The 13,263-nt window shown below is 36.7% G+C and overlaps 1 protein-coding gene across 1 annotated transcript in view; it reads left to right on the top strand.

Annotated features, from left to right (window-relative positions):
- TTC39A (tetratricopeptide repeat domain 39A) overlaps positions 1-13,263 on the top strand; it is a 38,201-nt gene that overhangs the window by 7,764 nt on the left and 17,174 nt on the right. The window contains 7 exon segments of the mRNA XM_087960253.1: positions 918-994; positions 2,881-2,948; positions 5,052-5,116; positions 6,943-6,994; positions 6,996-7,043; positions 9,023-9,088; positions 12,358-12,466. Of these exon segments, the coding sequence (XP_087816379.1) occupies positions 918-994; positions 2,881-2,948; positions 5,052-5,116; positions 6,943-6,994; positions 6,996-7,043; positions 9,023-9,088; positions 12,358-12,466 (485 nt within the window).

The following is a 13,263-nucleotide window of genomic DNA, read 5'->3' as shown; positions in this document are numbered from 1 at the left end:
TGTTAATTGGAAACATATTTTAAAAGCCCAGTAGTCTATTTTAGGAGCCTGCAGGGACGGTGGCTCAGTGGCTAAGACGCTGAGCTTGTCAATCAGAAAGGTCAGCAGTTCAGCAGTTTGAATCCCTAGCACCATGTAACAGAGTGAGCTCCTGTTACTTGTCCCAGCTTTGCCAACCTAGCAATTTGAAAGCTTGTAAAAATGTAAGTAGAAAAATAGGGACCACTTTGGTGGGAAGGTACCAGTGTTCTGTGGACCTTCGGCATTTACTCATGCCAGCCACATGACTACAGAGACATCTTTGGATGGCACTGGCTTTTCGGCTTTGTAACGGAGATGAGTACCACCCCGTAGAGCTGGAAACAACTAGTCCGTATGTGGGAGGGGAACCTTTTTAAGTAGCGTGTATATGTACATGCTATTCTCTTTCACATAAATCTTATTATGTAAATTACAGGAAAGGGTTAGGAAATGGTTAGTAAGTAAAATCAAAGATGTGCATAAGTGCACCATCGTGCCTCCCGTCCCTGTCCTATTGTCCCCATTTATTCATGCCTATTTCCTGTATTCTTACTCATGTTTATACTTATACCTATTATCTTGCAAGCAATTGACAAATTAATTAATTAAATAAATAAATAAATAAATAAATAAATAAATAAATCTTCCCATTTACTGGTAGCCATGAAGATTGATCATCATCGTTTTGTAATATTTTCACATTATACTTTTCTTAATAAAAAAGAAGAGTTAGACTGGCTTGACAACCATCATGATGTGTGACCATAATAGTCAGAAATTCATGCATCCAATATTATGCATTCCAGAATATGTGTCAAATATATTTCTGAATTATTTGCTTAACTGCAGTATTGTAAGTATACTTTAAATCTTCAGCCTCTATCATTTTTCTTTAGGTTTCGGAAAAAGTCTTCGGTAGCAGACTCTTTCAACAATTTAGTGTACAAACAGAATCTTGATCAATTAACTGAAGGTAAACAAACAGCACTCGGTTATATTACAGGTAGTCCTTGACTTACAACAGTTCATTTAGTGACTTTCCAAAGTTACAGCGGCACTGAAAAAAGTGACCTATCACCATTTTTAACAGTTAGGACCGTTACAGCATCCCCACAGTCATGTGAATCAAATTTGGATGCTTGACAACTGGCTTATATTTATGACGGTTGCAGTGCCCAGGGTCATGGGGTCCCCTTTATGGACCTTCTGATGAGCAAAGTCAATGGGGAAACCAAATTTACTTAATGATCCTGTTAATAATTTAACAAGTGCAACGATTCACTCAACAAATGTGGCAAGAAAAGTCGTAAAATGGGGCAATACTCACTTAACAAATTTGTCACTTAACAACATAAATTTGGGGCTCAGTTTTGGTTGTACGTCAACTTTCTGTATTTTATTGATATAACTGATGAATAAGTATTGTAACCTTCAGATGTTCCATATCTTATGATTATATATGTAGATGATAAATCTTATGATTATGTATGTGGATGACTTTGTGGGGAAAATTTGCTTAAATTGTAATCCACATGGTCCTTGATGAAAACAAAATACTGTAGTCAATTAAATCCTGGCAGATATTTGGATGTCAGAGAACACAGTTACATAGGTCTATTCTTAAAAACCTCCAGTGCTGGAGTTGTGGGTGTTCCATCACTGGAGGTTTGTAAGACATTGGACAACTACTTGTCTGAAATGGTATAGGGTTTCCAGCCTGAGCAATAACTCTCTTATTCTGTTAAGACTGCAGGATCCAATCTGGGTGGGTCCCTGGGACCAGAGGTTTAATCTTCCGATCTTTCAGATTCATGCCGGAGCCCAGGGAACTTCTCTCTAACTGAATACATGTTTTGACCTATTTATGTGGTGCCTGGTTCTGTGTAGCTCTTTATTTGTTGATTGGGGTGTTGATGGCTGGTTATTAAGTCCTTGGCTGTTGTTTCCTTGTGCTGCCAAGTCCTCAGCTTCTAAATACCTAATAAGCTGGTGGTAAATTAGCACTCCTGTTGACTGACAAAGGGCTCCATTACCCAGGCTTCAATCATTTCCCTGGCTACCTTTGTATTTGCTTGGCCAACAATCTTAGTAGCTGCAAAATTGAATATATGTCCTTGTTCATTCCATGAACAAGCTACCAAAGAGTTTGGGTCTCCTTGTCTGACTGCTCACTTGTGTTCTTGCAATCTGGTGGACTCCAGCATGAATCCAAAAGCACAGAAGACTAAACCTCAGGATCCTGCAACATAATCCTGACACATATATTTACCTTCATTCTGTTAAGATTAGATATAAGAGACCTCTCTAAGGAGAAACATTTAGATACAGGAGAAAAAGAATACGCAATTCTTAAGCTGTATGTATCAACACCCAATTCTTGTTTTCCTCCATCTCGTGTACCCTGGTGAACATCTGTCAGCATCAAATATTGCAGATTATGAACATCTTGTCCTCGGTATATCTTGATTTTCAGCTATGTCTCTTTTGAGACTTACAGAAATTTTTGTCAGAAATGGTGTAGGGTCTCCCGCTTGGGCTTGGACTAGATGACCTACAAGGTCCCTTCCAACTCTGATTATCTGTTAAATCTGTTAAAATAATGCAAGAAAAATGTAATCAAGTAAGTACTTCTTTTAATAAAAAGAAATAAGAGCTGTTAGCAGGCATTCCTCAAGCCAACTGATCCAAGGATGTGGCAGCTAGAAAGGATTTTATCTTATCATCTCTGAAGATGGCCTGTTAGCATTTTTAAGTGGCAGTAGGTGGTCCTTCAGTTTCTTGCTTGAAAAAACTTTTTTTACAATATTGATAATAATCACATTATATAGAGAAACTAAAACATTTCTGTTCTTTTTCTAGAAGAAATCCATGCAGAAATTTGTTATGCTGAATGCTTGCTTCAGAGAACTGCTCTTACATTCCTCCAGGTAAAGATGTTGTTCAGGACCTGGTATTGTTAAGGTAGTCGGGGAATTGTGAAATGGCAAGAGATGCAATGATCTGTGAGTTTTTGTGTTAAATACTTTTTAAGTACTTTAAATACATCACTACCGTTTTTTATTATATTTTATGCAATTAATACATAATTAAGTGAATTTCATGTTTTAATTTATAAGCTTCATAAGTGGATTAGTTTAATAAAATTGGCATTTGTTAGTTTTTTAATTTTTTTTAAATTTTTGCTATATAAAGAGCAACAGTTTCAATGTCTATATAAATAGTGTGTTGTCTGGTTACAGTTAATTTGAGCAATGGTCATCATCATAATAGTAATAATGTTCATAGTAATAGTCATATCATAACAGTATTTTCTCAACATATTAATACTTATTAATACTAATCATATTAATAATAAACATATTGTAGTAAGCCCTCGTAGTAAAATTAATCCTTCTCTTATAATTTTAAATGTTCTAACTTCTGTTTCTGTTAGTTAATCATTGGTAAAACGAACCCCATATTTCAAAATATTCCGTATCTTCCTTCTCTTTAATTTCAAGTGTTAATCTATCCATTTCTGTACATTTTGGTATTTTGTTTATTATCTTCTCTTCTGTAGGGGTTGCCACACCTTTCTAATGTTGTGCAAATACAATTCTGGCCACTGTTAACACATGTAGTATTAGATACATAGTTCCTTTATTATATTTTTCTGGTATGATACCCAACAGAAATATTTCTGATTTTAAATCTATCATTATAATTTTTTTCTATCCAAGTATGTATTTTTTTCCAGTATGCTTTTGCTTTTGGGCATGTCCACCACATGTGTTCATTTGTTCATTTCAGGGAAAACTGTCTGTGCTAGTGGTTTTTTTTTCCATTGTGATGCCTACCTCCCTGCCAAGGTATACAGCACAATTACCCATTCTGCTGCTAAACTGCTTGCCTCTCTCTTCAAATACCTTCTTTCTTGGAATCTCTCTTTTTTTTGCAGGAGATAAAGAAATGATGCTGAGTCAATATATAGGAAAGAAGGGTATTTGAGGTATAAGAGGGAAAGGGGGAAGACCATTATTGTTTTTTGTAGGTTTGTGGGAGGAAAGCCCATGACCAGGGGTGGGATGCTACTGGCATAACAACCGGTTCGGTGGTCGCGTGCTCTGCGCCTAAGACTAAAGTAAAACCCCTGCGCCTCTCAGCTGTTTAGCAGGGCAATCTGCTCTGCCGCGCCAAACAGCTGGGAGGATAAAAAGGACCTAGGAGCACGGGTGAGTGAGAGGGCCCAACTGAAGATCGTTGGAGCAAGTCAGACCGAATCGGTTCTATGACAGCTGCTCTTCGGAGCTTCCGGTATACCCGAACCGGTCCGAACTGGTAGCATCCTGCCCATGACCAAGGTCAGCATAATTTCTTCCATAAAATCTACAATAGAAACTAAGTTCAAAGGATGTTTGCTTTACAAAGTTAAGTATTTCTTGTTCTTTTTTTTTTTCCAATTTACCACCATCACTGCTGGGGAAATTTGATCTGAAGTGCATTTAAATTACAATCTTATGCACACTATGAGAGTAAGGTCTATTAAATAGCAATAGCAATAGCACTTAGCAGAGGTAGCAATAGCAATCAGCAGAGGTAGCTTGCAGTAATGCATTCTAACCATTGTGCCACCACGGTTCATGGTAAATAGTATCATTTTATGGTAAACATGTATAAGATAGTTATGTTCTAAGATAGTTTAAATTCAGTAGGGAAATTTTCTGCTTAGTAGGGAAATATAATGCTTAGAGTGTCTGTGAGTGTGTTTTTGATGATAGCTTTTTTGAATGAATTGGGTATTTTCTTAGGATGTTTTAGCAAGAAACAATTCGACTTCTTGTTAATATATTAGATTTATCAAAAGTGAGATTAGTAATTCTCATAACGTGCTTTCAAAATAGCTAAATAGTGGGAAAATGTCTTTATTATGATTAGAGTGAGTTTTAGCAATTTGCCAATTAATTGTCTCAGAATTAGTCATTGTCCATCTGAAGCAAGAGTATTTAATTGACTAATAAACTGAAATAGACAATCTATTCTATTTTTCTTAGGATGAAAGCATAATTAGCTTTGTGAAAGGCAGCATCAAAATAAGAAATAGTTATCAAATTTATAGGTATATAGTTTTTGAAATTATTTGATAATTGATATTTTTTGCAGTGACAAGCTGTATTACTCTAAATATTTCTGAAAAGCAAATGTTTTTACTCGTCACCTAGTCCTTTAAGGTAGAGAAGATCAGGAAACATACTCCACAAGAAGACCAGAATATACTTCTTGCAAGTCTGATTGTGTTACTCCTCCCTTCCAATCAGTAAGGGGGAGTTCCTCCTAGGTCTTTTCTTAATACTACAGATAGTCCTTGGCTTTTGACCATAAATGGGACCAGAATTTCAATTGTTAATTGATTTGGGCATTAAGTGAATCATCACATGACTGGATCTGATTTTGCAACCTTGTTTACCATGGTTGTTAAGGGAATCATGCTATCTTTAAGTGAATCTGGCTTCCCCAATTTACTTGGCTTTTTGGATGCTGTTTGCAAAGGTTGCAAATTATGATTACATGATCCTAAGATGCTGCAACTGTTGCAAGTTGGTTGCAAAGCACCTAAATTGAAATTATGTGACTGCAGTGCAGGGGTGATGTGACAGCCATAACTTTACGGATGAGTTACGGAGGCTTTTTTAACTTTGAGCTGATATTAAATGAATTATCATAAGTTGAGGACTATCTGTGCTGTTATTTTATTTGCTTTTCTTTTTATCTAATGTGTTTAAGTACAATCTTTTATACTAGAATTCTCACTAGACTTACAGCACTTAATAATTTGAAACAATTTGAAAAATATAGCAATAAAACGAAGCTATTGCTTCTTCTCTGTCACATTGACAAATAGGCTAGTTAGATTCTTCAGATCAATACCTTCAAGGCCTTCCCAACCTCTGTATCTTCTTTCCAAATATTTAGTATTGGAAAGAGCAACTACATAGACTATTGATTGAATCTATCACTGGAACTTCTGTTTCCAAGCTTGGAATTAATTATGTCTTCAGCCTTGAAGGGAAATCTGAGGGGCTTTATGGAATCCTGTCTCAGGAGTTACAAAATATTTTAAATATGTTTAAAAGTCTTCAAAGCCCTCTTCCCACCTCTGTGAAATGAATTTTCATATTGGGAACTCCTACCAAGAAGGTCCAAATGTGTATCTTGTTTGTTTACAAATAACATCAGGTTTTTCTCATGTTCCTGGGCTAGTAAGTATCTCTTAAATTTGGTTAGTTCACCAAGTTGCTTATTGGTGGCACATACATCATGTTTGAGACACAAAATTAATTATTATTAGTGACCCTTAGTAATTGCTCTATGTAAAAAGTTGTATGATTGCTTTTATTTTTATTCTTATTTGTTTATAAATGAGATATCTGTTTATAATGAGATATTGTCAGTCTGGGCTCCATTCAAAATCCAAGAAAGAAATACTTATACTCCATAGATTAGAGGAAAAAAATCTTTTACTGAAAATTGAAGTGGTAGCTTCAGGTAAAATTCTGAATCTGAGAAATTAGGCGCGCAGATCACATATACAAAGTGATGGAATTGTTCCCACCCCCCAAAGTTCAAAAGATTATTCCAATTAAAAGTTCTGGATATGATCATGTGGACATCTTCAGGTGGTGATGAGGCTTCTGTCCGTTGACCTTGGCATATTTTGATAAAGATTTGCAGTTGCGCAGAGAAAAGAAAGCCAAGCGAGAAATAGAAACCTAAAGCAGGAATTTATACTCCCCCCATTCTCCATTTATACAATACAAGAATGTAACACCTCCAGCTCTCTTCCCAGACAATTCCCCCTTCCTCCCCCCGTTACTTTATGGCAGCCAAAAGATGCAAAGCAGTAGCAGAAGATCTTGAAGGCTGACAGATATTTTGTTTTGCTAGGGTACTGGAGAATCTAATACAGTGCCCCAGTTATGTTAAAGGAGAAAATCATCCCCCATTCTGAAGTTGGTGTAAAGTTGGGAGTTGGAGCATTTAATCTGGTTTGTATTGAATTTCTAATAAATATTTAAATTGAATTATTTTAACTTTACACCAATTATTCTGATATTAATATTATGCGGAGCATCAGCAAATAGTCTTTTATTATGTAATTTAGAGCAATGTCTCTTTCATATGAAGGCCCTATTTTGGAATTGTCTCATCACAGTTATGTAACACATGTCAAAATTATATCAGATGGATATAAATACTCCCTGCATTAAAGGATATACACAACTGAACAATATACACTTCAAATTGAACTTGAATAGCTTTCCAAGATCTATTCAAACTACTCTATTATTTTAAAAAGTTATTAATAATTACAGAAATTTACAGGCAACGTTCTGTATACTTGGATGAAGGGTAGCTTTTAATTCCATATATTTCACACAGGAAGGAAACTTCAATTATAAATGCTTCAGTTGGACTAGAATAAACATCACCAGCTGTCTCTTAGAACTCCTTAGTTAGCTTAGATCTAGATGAATATTTTTATTAAAAGGCTTAAAGAAAAATAATACCTCCATGAGGAAATTACTTCCCTGGTATTTTATTTTAAAGCTCTTCATGAAGTATTTTACAGTACAGGTATTCCCAGGATAACATTGTTATATACCTAGTAAGGGGACTGCTTTATTAACCAGTATTTGTGATCCTATTGATATTGGCCATATAAGATCTTTGAGCTCATCAGTTAACAGCTGTAAAATTGTCAAGTGCTTACATTGTTACAGGGATGCAACAGTTTTTTTCATTCTGTCTCTGTAACACATCCTGTTATTTTCTCTGTATGCTTCATCTGTTAATTTCTTTCACTACAGTGCTTCACAGAGCAGTGTTGAAGCAAAGCAATGGTTAAAATGTTTGGGTTTCCCTACTGAGCAGTCCTGTAAGGCAGAGTACACTTGGCTTCCTCACAAATCATGCTGTATTAAAAGAGTTTACCTCATTTACTGTTGAATTTATAACCCATCTTTTTATTTCAAGGTTACTTGTGACTTGTTCAGTTCTAACTGCTTTGAAGCTAAATAAGCATAGAATAGCTTATTTCTTTGTACAATCTTCTCTCCACCGAATAGTCTCTCTGAGATGGCTCTGAGTGTTAACAGGAAGTTTTTATACAAGTAGTCCTTGACTTAATGACTGGTCACTTAGGGACCTTTTGAAATTATAATGCCGTGATGGCGAACCTATGGTAAGCATGCCAGAAGTGGCACGCAGAGCCATCTCTCCGGGCATGCCAGGAAGCTGAGCCTCTGGTTTCCGACATGCGCATGCACACCGGCCAGCTGGTCTTCGCATGTGCATGCATGCCAGAAACAGGAAGACTGGGCGGCCAGCGTTTCATGCATGCACCGGAAACTGCACACGCCAGGGAGCTGCTCTTCCAGTTTCTAGTGCTCCCTGCATCTGCTTGTGCTCCTGTTTCGGCACTAGATGCCGAAAAGTTTCGCCAACACTGTTATAATGGATCTCCAAAAAGCTGTCCCAGTTTTGAAGTTCTGATGTTAGCTCCCCTCCCCCAACAGTCATATGTCCAACTTTGGGCCTCAGCAACCAGCCCATATTTATAGCTGTTCGTAGTATCCTGTAGTCACATGACTGCGATTTACTTTTTTTTGCTGTAAACTGGCATTTCCCTCCAGTTTCTGACAAAACACACCCCATAGTTAAAATTGCTTGAGTTAATGACTGTGAAAGTTGCAGTATTCATTTCACGACCACTACAACAAGTTATAAAAATTACAATGTGACCTCTTTTACAGATGTACAACTTACAACTGTAATTATAGGATCATAAGTCAAGCCCTATTTTTGCTGTACTTAAGAATAATAAAAGAACAGGAAGATGAATAAGCCTCAGCTCGTTTCAATGGATATGAACTACAATGTAATGAAAAGACTTTTAAGTTTTTTTATTAATGAAAAACTACTGTGAAATTTAGTGATGGCAAACTGTTTCTTTTTCGCCCTCCAGACTCTATCTATGTTGCCAACAAGGATTGCACGATTACTGGAATTTGTTGGGTTTTCTGGAAATAAGGCAAGTGTTTACTTTAATCTGCAACAATTCAGTGACAAAGAGTACAGTAGTCCTCTACTTACAACAGTTCATTCATTGCCCATTTGAAGTTACAACAGCTCTGAAAAAAACGGACATTTTTTACATTTATGACAGTTGAAGTATCCCCATGGTTATGTCATCAAAATTCAAATGCTTGGTAACTGACTCATATTTATGACGATTGCACTGTGTGGTGTCATGTGATCACCTTTTGCAACCTACTGACAAGCAAAGTCAATGGGGAAGTCAGATTCACTTAGCAATCAGGGCAAGAAAGATCATAAAGCGGGGCAAACCTCACTTAACAACTGTCTCTCTTAGCAACACGAATGTTAGGTCAATTGTGGTTGTAAGCTGAAGACTAGCTGTATTTCATACATTATTGTTTATAAGAGGTACATGACAATGGTGGGATTCAAATTTTTTTACTACCGGTTTTGTGGGCGTGGCTTGGTGGGCGTGGCAGGGGAAGGGTACTGTAAAATCTCCAGTCAGAGGTGGTATTTGCTGGTTCTCCAAACTACTCAAAATGTCCGCTACCGGTTCTCCAGAACTGGTCAGAACCTGCTGAATATCACTTCTGGTACATGAGATATAACTGTATTTGTTGCCGCTTATATTTTACAGATGCAAATGGCAGGTCTCTCTTCCATGCAACTTCCCATGGATTTTAATCCTTGCACTATGGATGTGCATATCAAAGGATAGGGCCACAAGATGCTTGAGGCATTTTCTTAGTTCAGTGGTGGGATAAATACATAATATATGCAAAGCTGCTATAGCTCCAGTTCTATTCCCTCAAAAAGCCTGCCATAAATTGAATACATTTAATAATATTTAGCTTTGTCAAATGGCTATACACTAATGGTCCCCAACCTTTCTGGCTCTGCAGACTGGCATCGGTGGCAGTGGTGATGGGGCGGGGAGAGAAGATGGTTTCGCACGCTGTGCTGTCCAGACAGTTTAGAGTTTATGGGATTTGGGTTAGTTAGTTAGGAATTGAGATCTATCCCCTTAAGGGAATGCATCATGGTAAATGTAGTTAAGGTATCCTGGGAAATGTAGTTCTTGTCATGTGGCCACATCTATAACCCTGATTGGTCACTGAATTTACCCTTGGAGGGTTGGGGGAGGTTTCTTCACTCTTGCCTGAACACAGCCTTGTGGTAGCAGCTCTACCCCCTGCCTCTACGATATGGGATGAAAGAGATAACCATCTTTCTACACCACAGTACAGATATGCAAAGGATTGGACATTAAGAAGAACCTTGTCATAAATGTGAGTTGATAGGATGCCTGATGAACCAATAAAAGACTTTGTATGGATGCTTTGTGGAGTGTCTGCTTTATGCCATCCAGACATTAATAAGCAGAACACATGTCCACCTATCACTTGCGCAAATGGAGCTTTATGTGCTCGCATGCTCACCCACAGTTTGCACGGCCTGATTCTTAATGGTTTGCCAACCGGTAGTATACTTATTTTGCAGATGAGAACCTATTGTAGAAAGGAAAAGAAAAAGGGAGATGTATCCAAATAACTCAATAAACCCTAACAGGAAATTGAATTTTATATTCCTCAGTCCAAGTTTGCATTAGCTGTCTGGGATACTTACCTGAAACCATAATTAGCTATCATAAGGATTGTTTTAGAAAAGGAAAATTCTATTTATGATGAAAGGAGGAGGTGTATTTTTGGAATGATGGTGAAAAAACTGTAAGTACTGAGTAAGTGAATTCTCAAATCAAGAAACTGGTTGCTAAATTATTATAATTAATCTTTATATAATATGTTATTCAGAAGGTTCATCAATTTTAATATTTGCTAATCTATTATTTAAATAGCTTAATTCTGCTTTTTACTTAAGAAAACCCCTATCAGTTCTTCTTCAATGCTAAGTTCCTAATTCTGTAATTCTTCCATGGCATTTCAGTATTTCCTATGCTTGCTTTCCATCTATCTTCAGATTTTGTTCATGGTGGATTCTTACATGGAGAGATTTTAAAAAAGTGAACCTAACCAATATGCATCAACAAACCACTATTTAGACATTGAAGTTATAATTAAATATAATTCATATTATCCTGCCAACTTTATTATTGCCCTTGCCTGGGAGATTGATATGAATTGTCTCTTCAGTTCTTCTGGATTGTTCTAATGTTGATTTTTGCTGCTTTGAGGAGCAATTTTTAAGGGTTTTGTTCAGGGGTGGGATTCAAATTTTTTAACACCCGGTTCTGTGGGCGTGGCTTAGTTGGTGGGCATGGCTTGGTAGTCATGTTATTGGCTGGGTGTGGTCAACTCAATATCACTCACATCAAGGCATGCCTCTCCTTTCCTGGCCTCTCATGACTGTGGGGATGCTGCAACAGTCGTAAGTGTGAAAAATGGTCATAAGTCACTTTTTTCAGTGCCATTGTAACTTTAAATGGTCACTCCACACAAGCAAAGTACCAGCAAAGGAGGGGGGAAAAACTCCAGAGAAGTTCCAGAGACAGGAAGTCTAGTCCTGCCAAGAATGTAATAAGAGTTAACGGAAAGGCAGTTTCTGTAAGCAACACCAGAATGTTTCCTTCCTGCCTTCCTTACAGGATTAGGCCAGTAATTTCTTCTAACAACCGATTCTTCGAACTGCTTAGAATGTTAACAACTGGTTCTAGCGAATAGTTGCGAACTGGTAGAATCCCACCCCTGGTTTTGTTGCTGTTGTTATGTTTTTGCTTAAATTATTATTTTTTATTTTTTTATTTTCATTTTTTAAAATAACATTGATAACAAAAAATATTTGTAGTTAAGCCGCCTTCTAAAGAAATCAAGTCTGACTCTAGAGCTTTTCATCATTAATCTCACGTCAGAAAAAAATAAGCCAATAAAATAAGCATTTGCTATAACAGTTTATGTGTAAGCATTATGAGACAGCGATTGCATAAATGTAACGGATCACAATTTGGTAATTTTTTGAAGCTAAATGCCTACCCTAAAAAGATAGCATGATTTAGTCTATATGTAAGACAGATTGTGTGCAAACACTACTTTGTTCGTATGGTATTTCACAAATGAGATGACTAATTACATCATCAACATTTAGGGCAATTTACAATAGTTGTATTTCCTCTCAGGCTAGCTAATTATCTGATGCAGAGATGATATACTGAGAGATACAAATCTTTTGGTTTCCTTGCAGAAGAATAGACAAGGCAAGCTAAAATGTGATTAATTTGTAATCCTTTATGTGTCTGTGTTGCAGAAATATGGCTTGCAGCAACTTCAAGAAGGAGCATCAATATGTGGCTTTAGATCTGTGCTATGTACTCTGCTACTGTTGTGCTGGCATACCTTTCTGACGTTTCTGCTCGGTAGGATTTCCTTTTTTTTTCTCTAAAACTGACTTTTTAAAATAATCCAAAATAGGAAAGATTCAGATTCATGGCAAACTTTATTTTAACTATTTTAATGAATTAACCATTTGGAAATAATTCTGAATTCTTCAGGTGAGGTTGGTGGGTCCTTCACAATGTCCTTATCTTCAGGAAGTAAAAGGCTTATCTTCAGAAAGTTAAATAGGTATAGTTTATTCATCCATTCATCCAATTTGTATAGCTGCATTGAAATGATTTTAAGCATGAAATACTGTTATAATTAAAGAATAGTAAATACAGGTAGTCCTTATAACAGAACATTTAGTGACCATTTGAAGTTACAATGGCATTGTAAAAAAGTGACTTATAATCATTTTTCACACCATTGCAGCATCTCCGTGGTCACCTGATCGAAATTCAGATGCTTGGCGACTGATTCATATTTATAACGGTTGCAGAATCCCAGGATCATGTGATCAAGTTTCGCGACCTTCTGACTAACAAAGTCAGTGATGCCAGGATTCATTCAACAAGTGCAGTTATTCACTTAACAACTGTGGCAAGAAAAGTCTTAAAATGGACATTAACAAATGCCTCACTTAGCAACCGAAATTTTGGGCTCAATTGTGGTCATAAGTCGAGGACTATCTGTATGCTATAATGAAACTCTGTATCTTCTGCCAGCCACATCCCCATTATATGACCCTGTGAGAGAGAGTATATAAAATTTCTGGACTGCTGGCTGGCGTAATATGTGTCAAGTAGCCTTTTCATAGTGGTTCTGCAAAATCAAT

Source organism: Notechis scutatus, chromosome 3 (assembly GCF_049901735.1).
Source record: "Notechis scutatus isolate UNSWTSFEM ecotype Mainland chromosome 3, rNotScu1.2, whole genome shotgun sequence".
Lineage (NCBI taxonomy): Eukaryota > Metazoa > Chordata > Lepidosauria > Squamata > Elapidae > Notechis > Notechis scutatus.
The sequence above is the reverse complement of the archived record's forward strand: the minus strand, read 5'-3'. Positions and strand labels throughout refer to the sequence as shown.